Raw genomic sequence first — 17,516 nt, 5'->3', positions numbered from 1 at the left:
TCAGACTGGGAAAATAAATACAGAAGTCAATCCGCAAGCAAGTTCTCCACAATAAAGCTTACCTTTGAGCCATCCAAACTGATTATCCTATAGACATTTCTTGTGCTGTCATAGAAGTAGGACACAGTAACAGCATGCTTGCTTGTGGGAACCCAGTTCTTCTTAGTGTTTGGGTCAATCTGGAAGACATGAGCTCGCGTGCTGAAGATGGGTTGTTCCCTGAAGTATAGAGAGTGTAAGTCATTAATCTGATTTGCATGTAATATTGTTGCACACAAGTTATCTGCCAGTTATATCCACTGGGATCTACACATTTCACTTTGCATGATAAATTTTTCCTAGGAACTTCTGTATGTGTTGCTGCATAGAGCAGATAAGTGCATTAATATACATATGCAAGCAAAATGCAAGCCTTCTAAAGCAAAAATCAGCAACCAGCTCCAGAGTCACATCAAGACAGCCATCTTTAAATATAGATTCAGCCCTGTCCCATCACCTCCCCAGCCCTCATCCTTCATCTGTCTCTTTGAACTAACCAGCATCGATACATGTGTAATAACTTCATCTCATTACACTGCATGTTGTAGAACATGTACTACTTCAATCCCCCATCTTCTCAAAAATCTTTTAATACTCTGATTATTCTAATCAATCTTAGGCCATAATCTGAAACTGAACTGGCTGATTCAATGCAATTATTCTAAAACTAACGTTAATTATGGTCAGGAACATGTGTTGTGAAACCCTCACTCTTTGGAGCTTCATATCTGAATGTTTTCATAGCAACACTAAATATGTATAACACACACGGTTCAAAGTTAACTGCTTAGCAAATAAAGTTACATAAGATAAAAAAATTACTGTACTTTAGAATTTACAACTTATTTTTCCCCATGATCATTACCAAGACATATAATATTGCATAGAAATCTAAAAATATTTTAGTATCACTAAGATGGTTGTCAGTTTAAATTTATCTACATTTTAGTGCCAAATAGATTGCTGTATTCTTCAGGGAATGCTGCCATCAAATCTTAAAGATATTAAGTACCAGAATTTTAAGTTGAGTTTAACTTTGTAGGTTTTTGAACTCTTCTGTTTTCTCCCATTTCCAGGATGTGAAGAAACATATCCTTTGTCCCTGCCCTCATCTCCCTTTAAGTAAGAGGTAAGTTCTTAATACATTTTTCTGCCCAAAATAAAAGCAAAAGAAAAAAATAGGATTTTGGGTACTCATAGTCAAAGGGTTTCAATCTGGCCTCATTACAAAGGGGTACATGTAAACTCTCGGAAATATCTCTACTGCTTGGCAGCGAGAGCAGCCGAAACCAGTTGCTTTCAGCAGTAGAATCATATTACTCAGCTAGGAGTTAAGGCTCCTTGAAGCCCATCTGCCAGAATATGTGGTGTTCTATGCTGGACGTTAGAAGTGATACAGAACAGACCAAAGAGCACCATTTCAGTGAAAGCTAAAGGAGGAGGAAGGTAGGCCAGCGGAATCAATGCACATGCTAGTCCTCCATACAAATGTCACTGTACCCTCAGCACCAACTCATCTTCTCCTTCTAAAACACCAAGCTACAGGAGGTTGGGTAGCTGTTTTCCTGATCCCAATCCCTTGCACAAAGGTTATGCAAAGGTGACTTTTGTAGCCCTTTTGTTTAACATAACCTTTACACTAATTCTTATCACTCTTTTGAATCTCTACAATTACTTCTTCAGTCATACCTAAACTTTAGTTCTTGTCTTCAATATTAGATACATTTTCCATTTACCTCCCAATTAAGCATACCCAAATGTAATTTGATGCATATTACTATAGTGCAACCAGTTCTTTAACTCCAGAAAGTTAAGGAGCCCATCAAAACAAAAGTCTTAGAAGCCTGACAATTATTTGGATGAAGATTGACATTGGAAGGAGAAAATAAAGGCTCTGACCACATTAACTAAAAAGACAAAAGAACTGAATCAAATCATAGACGTGTGGTTAATGAATACACGTTTGACCAGAAATGCTATTCAGTCCTGTCACAGTACAGTATATCACACAACTGAGGATTTCAACATACCACAGGTTAGGACTTTCATATGTAAAAGGTAGGTGAAAACTGTACAACTGAAGCAAGCGGGAGTGTCAGTAAAAGTCTGATTGTTCAGCCTGGAGTTGCTGCTCTCCTGCACTGTCAGCACAAAAATCTTCTATAGCCCCAGCTAAATAGCCTCAATTTGTTTGATGAGACAGCCTGCATATTCCTGCTGATTACAGAATCACAGAATCACAGAATCAACCAGGTTGGAAGAGACCTCTGGGATCATCGAGTCCAACCGTTGCCCTGACACCACCATGTCAACTAGACCATGGCACTAAGTGCCATGTCCAGTCTTTTCTTAAACACATCCAGAGATGGTGACTCCACCACCTCCCTGGGCAGCCTGTTCCAATGTCTAATGACCCCTTCTGAGAAGAAATTCTTCCTGATGTCCAACCTGAACCTCCCCTGGTGAAGCTTGAGGCTATGTCCTCTTGTCCTATCACTAGTTGCCTGGGAGAAGAGGCCGACTCCCACTTCACTACAACCTCCCTTCAGGTAGTTGTAGACTGCAATAAGGTCACCTCTGAGCCTCCTCTTCTCCAGGCTAAACAACCCCAGCTCCCTCAGCCATTCCTCGTAGGTCAGACCCTCCAGACCCTTCACCAGCTTGGTCGCCCTCCTCTGGACTTGCTCCAACACCTCAACATCTTTCTTGAAGTGTGGGGCCCAAAACTGGACACAGTATTCAAGGTGCGGCCTCACCAGTGCCGAGTACAGAGGGAAGATCACTTCCCTAGACCGGCTGGCTACACTATTCCTAATAGAGGCCAGGATGCCATTGGCCGCCTTGGCCACCTGGGCACACTGCTGGCTCGTGTTTAGTCGGCTGTCGATCAGCACCCCCAAGTCTCTTTCCGCCGGGCCGCTTTCTAACCACTCTTCCCCCAGCCTGTAGCGCTGCATGGGGTTGTTGTGGCCAAAGTGTAAGACCCGGCACTTGTTCTTGTTGAACCTCATGCTGTTGGTCTCGGCCCATCTACCTAACCTGTCCAGATCCCTCTGTAGGGCCTTCCTACCCTCCAGCAGATCGACACTCCCACCCAGCTTGGTGTCATCTGCAAATTTACTGAGGGTGCACTCAATCCCTACGTCTAGATCATCTATAAAGATATTGAACAGCACCGGCCCCAGAACTGAGCCCTGGGGAACACCGCTAGTGACCGGCCGCCAGCTGGACTTTGCCCCATTCACCACCACTCTCTGGGCTCGGCCATCCCGCCAGTTTTTAACCCATCGAAGAGTCCACCCATCCAAGCCCCGGGCAGCCAGTTTGTCTAGGAGGATGCTGTGGGAGACAGTGTCGAATGCCTTACTGAAGTCTAGATAGACTACATCCACAGCCCTGCCCTCATCTACTAAGTGGGTCACTTGGTCATAGAAGGAGACCAGGTTGGTCAAGCAGGACCTGCCTTTCATGAATCCATGTTGGCTGGCCCCGATGCCCCGATTGGCCTGCATGTGCCGTGTAATGGCACTCAGGATGATCTGTTCCATCACCTTGCCTGGCACCGAGGTCAGGCTGACAGGCCTATAGTTCCCTGGATCGTCCTTCCGACCCTTCTTGTAGATGGGCGTTACATTTGCTAATTTCCAGTCAGCTGGAATTTCTCCAGTTAACCAGGACTGCCGGTAGATAATAGAGAGTGGTTTGGCAAGTTCATTTGCCAGTTCCTTCATTACTCTGGGGTGAATCCCATCCGGGCCCATAGCCTTGTGGGTGTCCAACTGGCACAGCAGGTCACTAACTGTCTCCTCCTGGATTATGGGGGCTTCACACAGCCCCCCACCCCTAACTTCAGGCTCTGGGGGCCGAGTCTCCTGAGGACAACCGGTCTTGACATTAAAGACCGAGGCAAAGAAGGCATTGAGCACCTCTGCCTTTTCCTCATCCCCTGACACTACACTACCCTCCTCATTCAACAAGTGGTGGAGACTCTCCTTGACCCTCCTTTTGCTGTTGATGTATTTGTAGAAACTTTGTTATCTTTGACCGCAAAGTTAGGTACAGAACAGCATTAATAAATCTTACCTGCACTTTTTTTTATCACTTCTCATAAACTAGAGTTAGTCTTTTCTATCTTTTAACTGAAACTACAGCTTTGCTGAATAACAAGCTATCTACACTCTGTGACAAAAAAAAACACAGCCCCCTTCATTAAACTAGTTGGAGAAATCAGATTTTGCCAAATTACTGGGGTAATTAGTAGTTTTTTCTGATAACAATGCTAAACTTCAGATGCCTCTAGAATTAAACCAACTAGAATACGTTTTGACAGTTGATGATGAACATTTATACTGATTATTTCTTCAAACAAATGTAAGTTACATACCTTATGTCTACAGGATGAGATGTGTTATAGAATGAGTCCTTCCAAGCTACTGTACAATTAGGTCATCTGTACTTTTCTGTGGCAACACACTATAGAGCTACTTAAATTTTAGATTTACTAAAACATTCAGAAACAAGCAAAAGTTAATATGTAAAACATAGAGAAGATTTACAACTTCAGCTAAACAATCTTTACTATGAGACTTTTGGTTTTTCCATTATCCACACAGGACGTGATGCCCTCCCAATCTGGATGTTTCATTTAACTCAGCTGAAGTAGTATTAGTTATATTAAATAGGAGAGTAGTTTCCTTTTTCCCCTTACTAAGTACTCAGACATATATATATATATATATATATATATATAAAAAATATAAATGTACTTTTGCCTATATAGAGTTGAGAGAGAAAGAAGAAAATAACAACTTTAAATAAGAAAAAAACAATCCTGTAAAAACAACTATCAGTTCCTTACTCTTCCTTCTCTTCCTCTTTCAGCTTTCTCTTACCATTTCCTTCACTACCACAAAGTATTTAGTATTCATTAAAAACACTAATAGGAACTAAGACAAAAACTCATCACTAATTACAAAGAGAAGTAATTCATTTTTCCAGAAATATCCTAATGCTGAACAAAAAGAAAAGAAACTAACAGAATGCCATAGTAACACAGTTTGACCATTAGAAATGTCTGCTCAAGCATGGCAGAAACATTAAGGCTAATATGCTGTTGTTCTTAATTCACTTTGACCATTGTAATGTTGCAGTCTAATGCAGACTAAAAAGTAGTAAGTGCTAAGTCCTCATTGACTTAAGTGGGAACGTGAGGACTAAAGAAGGATGAGAAGTACTGCTTAAGGAAGTAGAGTCACACCAGTTTTTATCATTGATACAGAAATCCATTCATTGATATGTGATCAGTCCTAGGCTAGGCTTAGAAGAAAAGCCTGTGTCCTAACAGTTGAATGAACAGTGTTTTCAACTCCTCTTCCCATTTTGACATCTTAACACATCCTTTTCAAAAAAATGCAAACTATTGAATATAAGAACCTAAAGGTCCCTTTCTCCACATGTGAGAAAAATTAAAGCTTTCACAAAAGCAGCTTAATTTAGTACAGCAGGTTAGAAAGAACTTTCCTTGCTAACCTATAATTAACATTTGCTTTTAAAAAAAGTATTATTCTTTGATGTGTCTGGTACTTCCAGATCATGCCAACACTAGTGCTAAAGACCTCCTTCCTCTTCCTTCTTTCCCCACACTGTTTACCATGAATCTAAAGTTATTTTCATTGCCATAATATCTACAACTTCTCAAGGCTGGGATTCTGTTGTCTTAGTGTCCTGGTTTGGCCTAAACCAGGCCAGTTTTCCTTTCAGTGATTTTTACTTTCAGCTAAGTCTCTTCTAAGTAACTGCACTTTCTGAAACTAACTGCATGTTTTGCAGACAGTGTCTGCTTCTAGGGCTGATAACGCTCGAAGTTTGTAGTTATCACTGAGGCACCGGTAGGGATGTTATGCAGAAAGGCTTTTGCTGTACTTGTTCTTAGAGAAACCAAGGTCACTGCTAAATTCCTCACTGCTTACGAGTGAAGAGCCAAAGGGGGGTCACACCTGCAGGGAGGAGCATACAGGGCAGGTGACCCAAAATTGACCAATGAAGGTATTCCATCCCATACATGTCATTTTGAGTATAAAGCGGGGGGATCACGAGGGTCTCAGCCCCTGCCCCTTCCACCTGCTGGTTTTTGGTGCTTCTGCTGCATCGGGCTGCTTCTGCGGCTTGAGCCTTTGGCCAGTGTCCAAGGAGGACTTAGTCCGTTTTCCTGCTGCGCCCGATCTCGATCCGTGCATCCCTGAATCCAGCTCTCGACTGTCACTAGGCCCAGCCTGGGCCTTCCCGGAGCCTGCCCTGCAGTGCCAGTGGTGACGTGGCCGACATCGGGGGAGCTCGATCTTGGTTTTACATATATTTGATTATTCCAATATTATTATTATACTCTTTTTCATTATTATAGTTTATTAAAACTGTTTTAACTTTCCAACCCATAAGTCTCTCTCCCTTTTCCCTTTCCCTTCAGGTGGGGGGAGGGTTAACAGAGAGCATCTGCCACAGGTTTAATAGCCAGCCCAGCTTTAAACCGTGACAGATTTATTGGCGCCCAATGTGGGGCTCGAGAGAAGCTCCGACAGGTTGCTCTGATAAATTGAATCCCGGCTCCGGCAGGAGGAGACCGGAGAGCTCAGCTGAGAGAGTATCAGATTTCTTCCTTTGAGATTTACGAGGGGTTGCTGAAGGTTGAAGGACAACAGGTGCCAATTGCTACTGCCACGGTGCACCAACGACAATATCGCACCAATCGAGGTCCCCTGATCCCCATTCATAAACTGATTAGACAATTAGAAAATCAAGGAGTGATTAGCAAGACTCACTCACCCTTTAATAGTCCTATATGGCCAGTAAGAAAGTCTAATGGAGAATGGAGATTAACTTTGGATTATCATGGCCTAAATGAAGTTACGCCACCTCTGAGTGCTGCTGTGCCAGACATGCTAGAACTTCAATACGAACTGGAGTCAAAGGCAGCCAAGTGGTACGCCACCATAGACATTGCTAACGCGTTTTTCTCTATTCCTTTGGCACCAAAGTGCAGGCCACAGTTTGCTTTTACCTGGAGAGGTATCCAGTACACCTGGAATCGACTGCCCCGGGGTGGAAACACAGTCCTACTATTTGCCACGGACTGATCCAGACTGCACTAGAAAAGGGTGGAGCTCCAGAACATTTGCAATACATGGATGACATCATTGTGTGGGGTGATACAGCAGCAGAAGTTTTTGACAAAGGGGAGAAAATCATCCAAATTCTTCTGAAAGCTGGTTTTGCCATAAAAAGAGGCAAGGTCAAGGGACCTGCCCGGGAGATCCAGATTTTAGGGATTAAATGGCAAGATGGGTGTCGCCAGATCCCGATAGAGGTGATCAACAAAATAACAGCTATGTCCCCACCAACTAACAAAAAGGAAACACAAGCCTTCCTAGGCATTGTGGATTTCTGGAGAATGCATATTCCAGATTACAACCAGACTGTACGCCCTCATTATCAATTGACCAGAAAGAAGAATGATTTTCAGTGGGGTCCTGAACAACGACAGGCTTTTGAACAGATTAAAGAAGAGATTGTGCATGCAGTAGCCCTTGGACCAGTCCATACGGGACAAGATGATAAAAATGTGCTCTACACCGCAGCCGGGGACAATGGTCCTACCTGGAGCCTCTGGCAGAAAGTGCCAGGGGAGACTCGAGGTTGACCCCTAGGATTTTGGAGTCGAGGATACAAGGGCTCAGAGGCCAATTACACTCCAACTGAAAAAGAGATACTGGCAGCATATGAAGGAGTTAGAGCTGCTTCAGAGGTAATCGGTACTGAAGCACAGCTTCTCCTGGCACCCCGATTACCAGTACTAGGCTGGATGTTCAAGGGTAAGGTTCCTACTACCCATCATGCAACTGATGCTACATGGAGTAAATGGATTGCATTAATTACACAGAGGGCTCAAATAGGAAACCCTAATCGCCCAGGAATCTTAGAAGTGATCATGGACTGGCCAGAAGGCAAAGACTTCAGAATGCCACCAGAAAAGGAGGTGACATGTGCTGAAGAAGCCCCACCATATAATGAACTACCAGAGGATAAGAAGCAGTATGCCCTGTTCACCGATGGATCCTGCCGTCTTGTAGGAAAACATCGGAAGTGGAAAGCTGCAGTATGGAGTCCTGTAAGACAAGTCACAGAATCCACAGAAGGACAAGATGAATCGAGTCAATTCGCAGAGGTAAAAGCCATCCAGCTGGCTTTAGACATTGCTGAACGAGAAAAGTGGCCAAGGCTGTATCTCTGTACTGACTCATGGATGGTGGCAAATGCCTTGTGGGGGTGGTTAAAGCAGTGGAAGCAAAGCAACTGGCAGCGCAAAGGGAAACCTATTTGGGCTGCTGAATTGTGGCAAGATATTGCTGCTTGGCTAGAGAAACTAGTCGTGAAGGTACGTCACGTAGATGCTCACGTACCTAAAAGTCGGGCAACTGAGGAACATCAAAACAACCAACAAGCGGATCAGGCTGCTAAAGTATTCCAAATAGATTTGGACTGGGAACATAAAGGTGAACTATTTTTAGCTTGGTGGGCTCATGACACTTCAGGTCATCAAGGGAGAGATGCAACATACAGATGGGCCCATGACTGAGGGGTGGACTTAACTATGGACTCTATTGCACAGGTTATCCACGGCTGTGAAACGTGCACCGCAATTAAGCAAGCCAAACGGTTAAAACCTGTGTGGTATGGGGGGTGGTGGTTGAAATATAAATATGGGGAGGCCTGGCAAATTGACTGTATCACACTCCCTCAAACCCGCCAGGGTAAACGTTATGTGCTTACCATGGTGGAGGCAACCATCGCATGGCTGGAAACATACCCTGTGCCCCATGCCACTGCCCGGAACACTATCCTGGGCCTCGAAAAGCAAATCTTGTGGCGACATGGCATGACAGAGAGAATTGAGTCAGACAATGGTACTCATTTCAAAAACACTCTCAGACACCTGGGCCGAAGAACACGGCATCGAATGGGTATATCATATCCCCTATCATTCACCAGCCTCTGGGAAAACTGAACGGTATAATGGGCTGTTAAAAACTACCCTAAAAGCAATGGGGGGTGGAACCTTTAAAAACTGGGATAAGCATTTGGCACAAGCTACCTGGTTAGTTAATACCAGGGGATCTATCAACCGAGCTGGCCCTGCTCAGTCGGACCTTTTACATACAGTAGAAGGGGATAAAGTCCCTGTGGTGCATGAAAGGAATCTATTGGGAAAAACTGTCTGGGTTCTTCCTGCTACGGGCAAAGGTAAACCCATTCGTGGGATTGCTTTTGCTCAAGGACCTAGATGTACTTGGTGGGTGATGCTGCAGGATGGTGAAGTCCGATGTGTCCCTGAAGGTGATCTAATCCTGGGTGAGAATACTTAATTCTGAACTGCATGATGTTAATTGCTGCATAATACTAACAGTGTTCATAAGTGTCTTTCAGGTTAAGACAGTGGTGATGAGACCAGAGCTAGCTGCAAGTGGCGTCCAGTAACCTCCTCAAGACTGACATCTTTAACCTACAACCTGTGGGCACGAACCGTGACAAAACTCATACCATGTCGCCTGCCCTGAGAGACTGCTAGTCAGATGGAAACCCACAATCCTGAACTAAATGAACTTAATGAACTTTTTTATAGAGATGAATCATAAACTAGTGATGTCTGTATATATTTGAAAATGAAAAGGTAGTGGTGATCTGGGTATGACGTGAATGGTATGGAATAAGGGGTGGAATATCCTGGTTTGGCCTAAACCAGGCCGATTTTCCTTTCAGTGATTTTTACTTTCAGCTAAGTCTCTTCTAAGTAACTGCACTTTCTGAAACTAACTGCATGTTTTGCAGACAGTGTCTGCTTCTAGGGCTGATAACGCTCGAAGTTTGTAGTTATCACTGAGGCACCGGTAGGGATGTTATGCAGAAAGGCTTTTGCTGTACTTGTTCTTAGAGAAACCAAGGTCACTGCTAAATTCCTCACTGCTTACGAGTGAAGAGCCAAAGGGGGGGTCACACCTGCAGGGAGGAACATACAGGGCAGATGACCCAAAATTGACCAACGAAAGTATTCCATCCCATACATGTCATTTTGAGTATAAAGCGGGGGGGATCACGAGGGTCTCGGCCCCTGCCCCTTCCACCTGCTGGTTTTTGGTGCTTCTGCTGCTTCGGGCTGCTTCTGCAGCTTGAGCCTTTGGCCAGTGTCCAAGGAGGACTTAGTCCGTTTTCCTGCTGCCCCCAATCTCAATCCATGCATCTGTGATGCATCCCTGAATCCAGCTCTCGACCATCGCTGGGCCCAGCCTGGGCCTTCCCGGAGCCTGCCCTGCAGTGCCAGTGGTGACATGGCCGACATCGGGGGAGCTCGATCTTGGTTTTATATATATTTGATTATTCCAATATTATTATTATACTCTTTTTCATTATTATAGTTTATTAAAACTGTTTTAACTTTCCAACACGGAAGTCTCTCTCCCTTTTCCCTTTCCCTTTGGGGGTGGGGGGGGAGGGTTAACAGAGAGCATCTGCCACAGGTTTAATAGCCGGCCCAGCTTTAAACCATGACAGTTACTGTAAAAACAGTAATGCCACTGAAAAGAAGGTATGAACTTCTACAACATTAGTTGATATCCTACTTGCCTCCCCTTTTGGTGTGTTAATGATGCTAAAATATAAATAAATTACACATACCCACATTGGGATAAATTGATGGGGTTTTGGTAGTGGGGGTGCTGCACTGTGTGGGAGGAAGTCAGGGACTCTGCCCTGTGCAGATGCAGGAACAGAGCAGGATTGGGGCTGGAGAAAAAAAAAAAAGAGACATAGGGGCTGGAGCAAAGAGCTGCCCAAGCAGGAGCAGAGATGGGAGCAGGTACAACACTGAGGGGACTGTGGCCTGTGGAGGAGTTAAAAAAAAAAAAAAAAAAAGGCAGCGCCACCAGGCACTGACCACCATCTCTTGAGTGCCACCTGTGGCAAGGGGATGGGAGATCAGGATGGGCACAGCAGACCCTGCCACGTGGCAGCCTGCACGCTCAGCACACGTGTGCTCTGGCAGTCCCAAGGACTGCAAACTCTCTCAGTAGGCATCACACATTTTTGCAGGTAGTAATTTTTCACACAGTGAGTTCTGAGCCTCTATAATATCTGTCATCCAAGGTGATTTCTCCCCATATCAGACAACATAAATGCCCTGCATGGTCTCTCAGGCATTTGCTGATTATCCTCAGATTTAGGACAGGACAAAGACCTTTTTGCTTTTTCAAAATGACAGCATACCAAGACTACAGCTTTCTCCCAATGCCTGGCTACAGTCTTAAAAAGTACTCTCCCTGGCTTACTCATGGTCAGTAAAAGCTTAGGAAGTTGTTCCTAAAAAGCTTAGAAAGTTTTCTGTATTCAATTAGAAGTTAATACATATATGCGCCTATTTACCTATAAAGTTCAATGTCTTAGTTTATAGAATATGTTTTATAGCTACATAATACTGCACAGAGCAGTGCCTTCAAGCTGTTTTCTAAACTGTTTTGTTCCCATTTAACAATCAGCTTTTAGCGTTAGATCTTTGACCACTTCTGAGTTAGCATACTATCACAAATAATACCAGCAATTTTTCAGGAGCTGATGGGAGAAAAATGGGCTAGAACCCTTCATTAAACCTATAAGGTTAAGAAAAAAAATACATTTATCTTTGCCAGAAACATCATTACATACTGTATGTTAGATTTTCAAGGATCTGAAGTTTTGAGCAACTGAAGTGTTTCAGCTTGAAATCAGATATCATGCAGTACTTAATGGACATAAGATACAGCAAGTCAAAATAAAGTGATTTAGTGATCTGCTCATATTTTCATTTCTATGAAATTTATGTTTTGTCATGAGTGATCAGAAGACAAGGCCTTGCTGATATGCCACAAGACAGCTGCTAGGCCTGCTGGCTTAATCAGCTTTGGCCAGCTCCAATACTTTGCTTTTCCAAGGGTAAGTTATAGCCTGTTTTTAACATTTATTTTTTAAGTCTACAATAGACATTTTGATGCCCATTGTTGCCTATTTTTAGGAAGGAAAGGTTCAAACCCCAGCCCACAAACTCTGTCCCTTCCCCTCCACCTTTGCCCACACTACAACATCTATGCTTCATCCACGTTCATTCTTTGCTCATTAGCTCTAATATTACACGTGAACAAGGAAGTTTCAAAGACAGCAGAAATACAGAATATGATTTGAAATAATTCCAATCCTATGAAATTACAGATCAGACTTCAAAAATACTGAAGAATTATTCAAACATTAGATTTTTAAAGTTTCTTAGATGTCAAATAACTTTAGAAGACAATGGCAAATCCCTCACTGAACTGATGAAACAGCTTCTAACAGTAAAGGGTATATAAATAAGCAAAAGCATTGCTGGACGCACCTCTTGGTCAAACTGCATGGCACAATGGCGACACTAACGTTAAATGGACTGAGTCATAGCTGGTTTTAGAATTCAAATTGACTTAGTAGCTTTAGTCCAGTGAATGGGAAATCCCAACATGTTCTAAGTTACCGTCCAAACTGTAAAAGTTGTTTACTATTGGAAATGTTTCTGTGACTGGTTCATATAGAAGTCCCTGGAAAATATCTTACAGGAAAAGACTCCAGAGCAGTAGTATTACTTCTAGTGAAGGCAGACAATTATGCATTTGGTTTTGGCCATGGCAACCTTAAATTATCATATGGGTAAGTACGAATCAGTTAGAAAAGCAATCTGAGTACAGGGATTAAGGGAGGGAGATAGGCCTGTGGAAAACAGAACAAGAGAGAATAAAGATATAACAGAAATACCACAGTACGCATTCCAATGGAAATGTGACAGAGAACTTCATATTCATCCAATTTTATATCTGCATCATTTTGTATCATCCTAAAGAGACAGCATATCACACAGTCCCACACTGTTAATCTAATAAGGAGTTGTTGGTGATGCTGGCAACCCCTTTTCCTCTTCTTTACCAAGTATTTTTTGTTTTGTTTTTTAAGTATTTGTACAAATAGCAGAATTAATAAAAACTGGTCTAAAACCAAATTCTAAGTTGCAGTTGGACCTCCAGTGTCTAACAAAAGCAAACTTCCACCTGAAACCTTCCTGGCTTTTAAGGCAGAACATCTGACCCAACAGATTCCCCTACGACTATTAGGAGTTGAGCACTTGCTCTCTCAACAAGCACTCTAATAAAGTCTTTTCAACCTGGCTCTTTATTTTGATAAAATTCTCAGAAATCTGTTATCTTTAAAATGTTGTATTGATTTTACGTGGCAAGGTTTCGGTAGAAGGGGGGGGCTACAGGGGTGGCTTCTGTGAGAAGATGCTAGAAGCTTCCACCATGTCTGATAGAGCCAATGGCAGCTGAGGCCATCAGCAATGGTGGTAGCGCCTCTGTGATAACATATTTAAGAAGGGGGGAAAAACTGCTGCACAACAGCAGCCAGAGGAGAGGAGTGAGAATATGTGAGAGAAACAACTCTGCAGATACCAAGGTCAGTGAAGGAGGGGGAGGAGGTGCTCCAGGCACCGGAGCAGAGATTCCCCCGCAGCCCCTGGTGAAGATCATGGTGAGGCAGGCTGTCCCCCTGCAACCCATGGAGGATCCCACACCAGAGCAGGTGGATACGCCCGAAGGAAGCTGTGATCCTGTGGAGAGCACACACTGGAGCAGGCTCCTGGCAAGACCTGTGACCCCATGGAGAGAGAAGCCCATGCTGGAGCAGGTTTGCTGGCAGGACTTGTGACCTTGTGGTGGACCCATGCTGGAACAGTCCATTCCTGAAGGACTGCACCTCATGGAAAGGACCCATGCTGGAGCAGTTCATGAAGAACTGCAGCCTGTGGGAAGGATCCACATTGGAGAAGTTCATGGAGGACTGTCTCCTGTGGGAGGGACCCCACACTGGAGCAGGGGAAGAGTGTGAGGAGGAAGGAGCGACAGTGACGTGTGATGAACTGACCGCAACCCCCATTCCCCATCCCCCTGCGCTGCTTGAGAGGAGGAATTAGAGAATTCGGTAGTGAAGTTGAGCCCAGGAAGAAGGGAGGGATGGGGGGAAGGTGTTTTAAGATTTGTTCTTATTTCTCATTATCCTACTCTGGTGTTAACTGGCAATAAATTAAATCAATTTCCCCAAGCTGAGTCTGTTTTGCCTGTGATGGTAATTGTTGAGTGATCTCCCTGTCCTTATCTCAACCCATTCATTATATTTTCTCTCCCCGTCCAATTGAGGAGGGGGAGTGATAGAGCGGCTTGGTGGGTACCCAGCAGCCAGCCAAGGTTAACCCACCACAAATGTCAATGTCCCTATAAAGACTAGTTAAAATTTGAGAGTTATTCAGGCAGAAGGAGGAACAGTTGCACTGTGTTTGCATACCTTAAAACCCTAGGCTTCAAAAAACAACCACCTCAATATTTTTTTATATGGAAGTCAGCGATTATGGACTTTCATTAGTAGAAAAAGTGTCTACTTATGATTATTTGTATCAATGAATAAACGTTTCTGTATGACACAGAAGGCAAGTCAGGAAAGCAGATAACTTCAAAATGTAGGGTAGAAAAGATGTTTTAAATTAGATTCCTTCCAATAACATTTTGGCACATCCACTGATGTGGATGAGCATGTGATCCTATAAAATAGTCCATTTGGGGAAAAAGTTAACCACTGTATACATGTTAATCTCAACTAAATGCTCAGGAAGCCCATACATAAGATGTTCCAGAGAGGGAAGGGAGAGAAGAAAGGCATAAGAGTATCCTACAAGCATACACTGTAAGAATATTACAGACAACAATAACAATTTATAGTCATAATATAAAATTGCAAGAGCTAGGATTACCGTACCTGGGGAAATAAGGCTCTTGCTATTAAACAAACAAAACCCTACAAAATCCAAAAAAAAAAAAAAAACAGAATTATGAAGAGCAATGAGAAAGTTCATTTAAACTCATTCCTCTTCTGTCTGAGCTTCCCATTCATAAGAGACCAGTGAAGGATAGTAGTTATTGGTAAAATTTAGAAGAATAAAGAGCTTCTTCCACAGCACAGATTACAGTCTCACAAATTTAATAACATCAACAACGTGGAAGCTGGCAGAGTTGCAAAGCACGGGACAAATCAGCGCCCAGTTTCTAACTCTCCACAGAAAACAAGAAAAGCCAAGCATGAGTTTATTGTCAGGACAGTGGTGGTGGCAGGAGAGGACACTGCTTGTGCTGGCACCCCCAGGCACAAAAATGCGGTGAGTCTTAGACTGGGACCCAAGTGACTTTGCTTTGATCCTTCTCTCAGACCTACCTTCTTGCCTCATTGCAAGTCATTCATTTGACCTGACCAACTCTTCCTTGCCACCCTCCCTCTTAGAAAATGCACCTTTTTCCAATCTATTTTACCAGCACTTCTGTTCAGGCATCTCACTGACTGTGAAACATAATCACAGAATCAACCAGGTTGGAAGAGACCTCTGGGATCATCGAGTCCAACCGTTGCCCTGACACCACCATGTCAACTAGACCATGGCACTAAGTGCCATGTCCAGTCTTTTCTTAAACACATCCAGAGATGGTGACTCCACCACCTCCCTGGGCAGCCCATTCCAATGTCTAATAACCCTTTCTGTAAAGAAATTCTTCCTGATGTCCAACCTGAACCTCCCCTGGCGAAGCTTGAGGCTGTGTCCTCTTGTCCTATCGCTAGTTGCCCGGGAGAAGAGGCCAACTCCCACTTCACTACAACCTCCCTTCAGGTAGTTGTAGACTGCAATAAGGTCACCTCTGAGCCTCCTCTTCTCCAGGCTAAACAACCCCAGCTCCCTCAGCCATTCCTCGTAGGTCAGACCCTCCAGACCCTTCACCAGCTTGGTCGCCCTCCTCTGGACTTGCTCCAACACCTCAACATCTTTCTTGAAGTGTGGGGCCCAAAACTGGACACAGTATTCAAGGTGCGGCCTCACCAGTGCCGAGTACAGAGGGACGATCACTTCCCTAGACCGGCTGGCTACACTATTCCTAATAGAGGCCAGGATGCCATTGGCCTTCTTGGCCACCTGGGCACACTGCTGGCTCGTGTTTAGCTGGCTGTCGATCAGCACCCCCAGGTCTCTTTCCACCGGGCTGCTTTCTAACCACTCTTCTCCCGGCCTGTAGCGCTGCATGGGGTTGTTGTGGCCAAAGTGTAAGACCCAGCACTTGTTGTTGTTGAACCTCATGCCGTTGGTCTCAGCCCATCTATCTAACCTGTCCAAATCCCTCTGTAGGGCCTTCCTACCCTCCAGCAGATCGACACTCCCACCCAGCTTGGTGTCATCTGCAAATTTACTGAGGGTGCACTCAATCCCTACGTCTAGATCATCTATAAAGATATTGAACAGCACCGGCCCCAGAACTGAGCCCTGGGGAACACCGCTAGTGACCGGCCGCCAGCTGGACTTTGCCCCATTCACCACCACTCTCTGGGCTCGGCCATCCCGCCAGTTTTTAACCCATCGAAGAGTCCACCCATCCAAGCCCCAGGCAGCCAGTTTGTCTAGGAGGATGCTGTGGGAGACAGTGTCGAATGCCTTACTGAAGTCTAGATAGACTACATCCACAGCCCTGCCCTCATCTACTAAGTGGGTCACTTGGTCATAGAAGGAGACCAGGTTGGTCAAGCAGGACCTGCCTTTCATGAATCCATGTTGGCTGGCCCCGATGCCCCGATTGTCCTGCATGTGCCGTGTAATGGCACTCAGGATGATCTGTTCCATCACCTTGCCTGGCACCGAGGTCAGGCTGACAGGCCTATAGTTCCCTGGATCGTCCTTCCGACCCTTCTTGTAGATGGGCGTTACATTTGCTAATTTCCAGTCAGCTGGAACTTCTCCAGTTAACCAGGACTGCCGGTAGATAATAGAGAGTGGTTTGGCAAGTTCATTTGCCAGTTCCTTCATTACTCTGGGGTGAATCCCATCTGGGCCCATAGCCTTGTGGGTGTCCAACTGGCACAGCAGGTCACTAACTGTCTCCTCCTGGATTATGGGGGCTTCACACAGCCCCCCGCCCCTAACTTCAGGCTCTGGGGGCCGAGTCTCCTGAGGACAACCGGTCTTGACATTAAAGACCGAGGCAAAGAAGGCATTGAGCACCTCTGCCTTTTCCTCATCCCCTGACACTACACTACCCTCCTCATTCAACAAGTGGTGGAGGCTCTCCTTGACCCTTCTTTTGCTGTTGATGTATTTGTAAAAGCTTTTTTTGTTATCTTTGACTGTAGCAGCCAAATCAAGCTCTAATTGAGCTTTGGCCCTTCTAATCTTCTCCCTACATGACCTGGCCACGTCCCTATAGACCTCCCAAGTTACCCGACCCTTCTTCCAGAGCAAGTAGGTTCTCTTTTTTTCCTTAAGATCTAGCCTAAGTTCTCTGTTTAACCAGGCCGGT

The 17,516-nt window shown here is 44.4% G+C and overlaps 1 protein-coding gene across 2 annotated transcripts in view; it reads right to left on the bottom strand.

Moving 5' to 3' along the window:
• Positions 1–17,516, bottom strand: part of LOC137677083 (homer protein homolog 1-like) — a 185,865-nt gene that overhangs the window by 122,132 nt on the left and 46,217 nt on the right. For both annotated transcript variants that reach the window (XM_068424266.1, XM_068424265.1), the window contains exon 2: positions 63–219. In XM_068424266.1, the coding sequence (XP_068280367.1) occupies positions 63–219 (157 nt within the window). The remainder of the gene's footprint in view (positions 1–62; positions 220–17,516) is intronic.

This window comes from Nyctibius grandis (genome assembly GCF_013368605.1).
Source record: "Nyctibius grandis isolate bNycGra1 chromosome W unlocalized genomic scaffold, bNycGra1.pri SUPER_W_unloc_1, whole genome shotgun sequence".
Classification (NCBI taxonomy): domain Eukaryota; kingdom Metazoa; phylum Chordata; class Aves; order Nyctibiiformes; family Nyctibiidae; genus Nyctibius; species Nyctibius grandis.
This window is presented reverse-complemented; position numbering and strand designations above follow the sequence as displayed.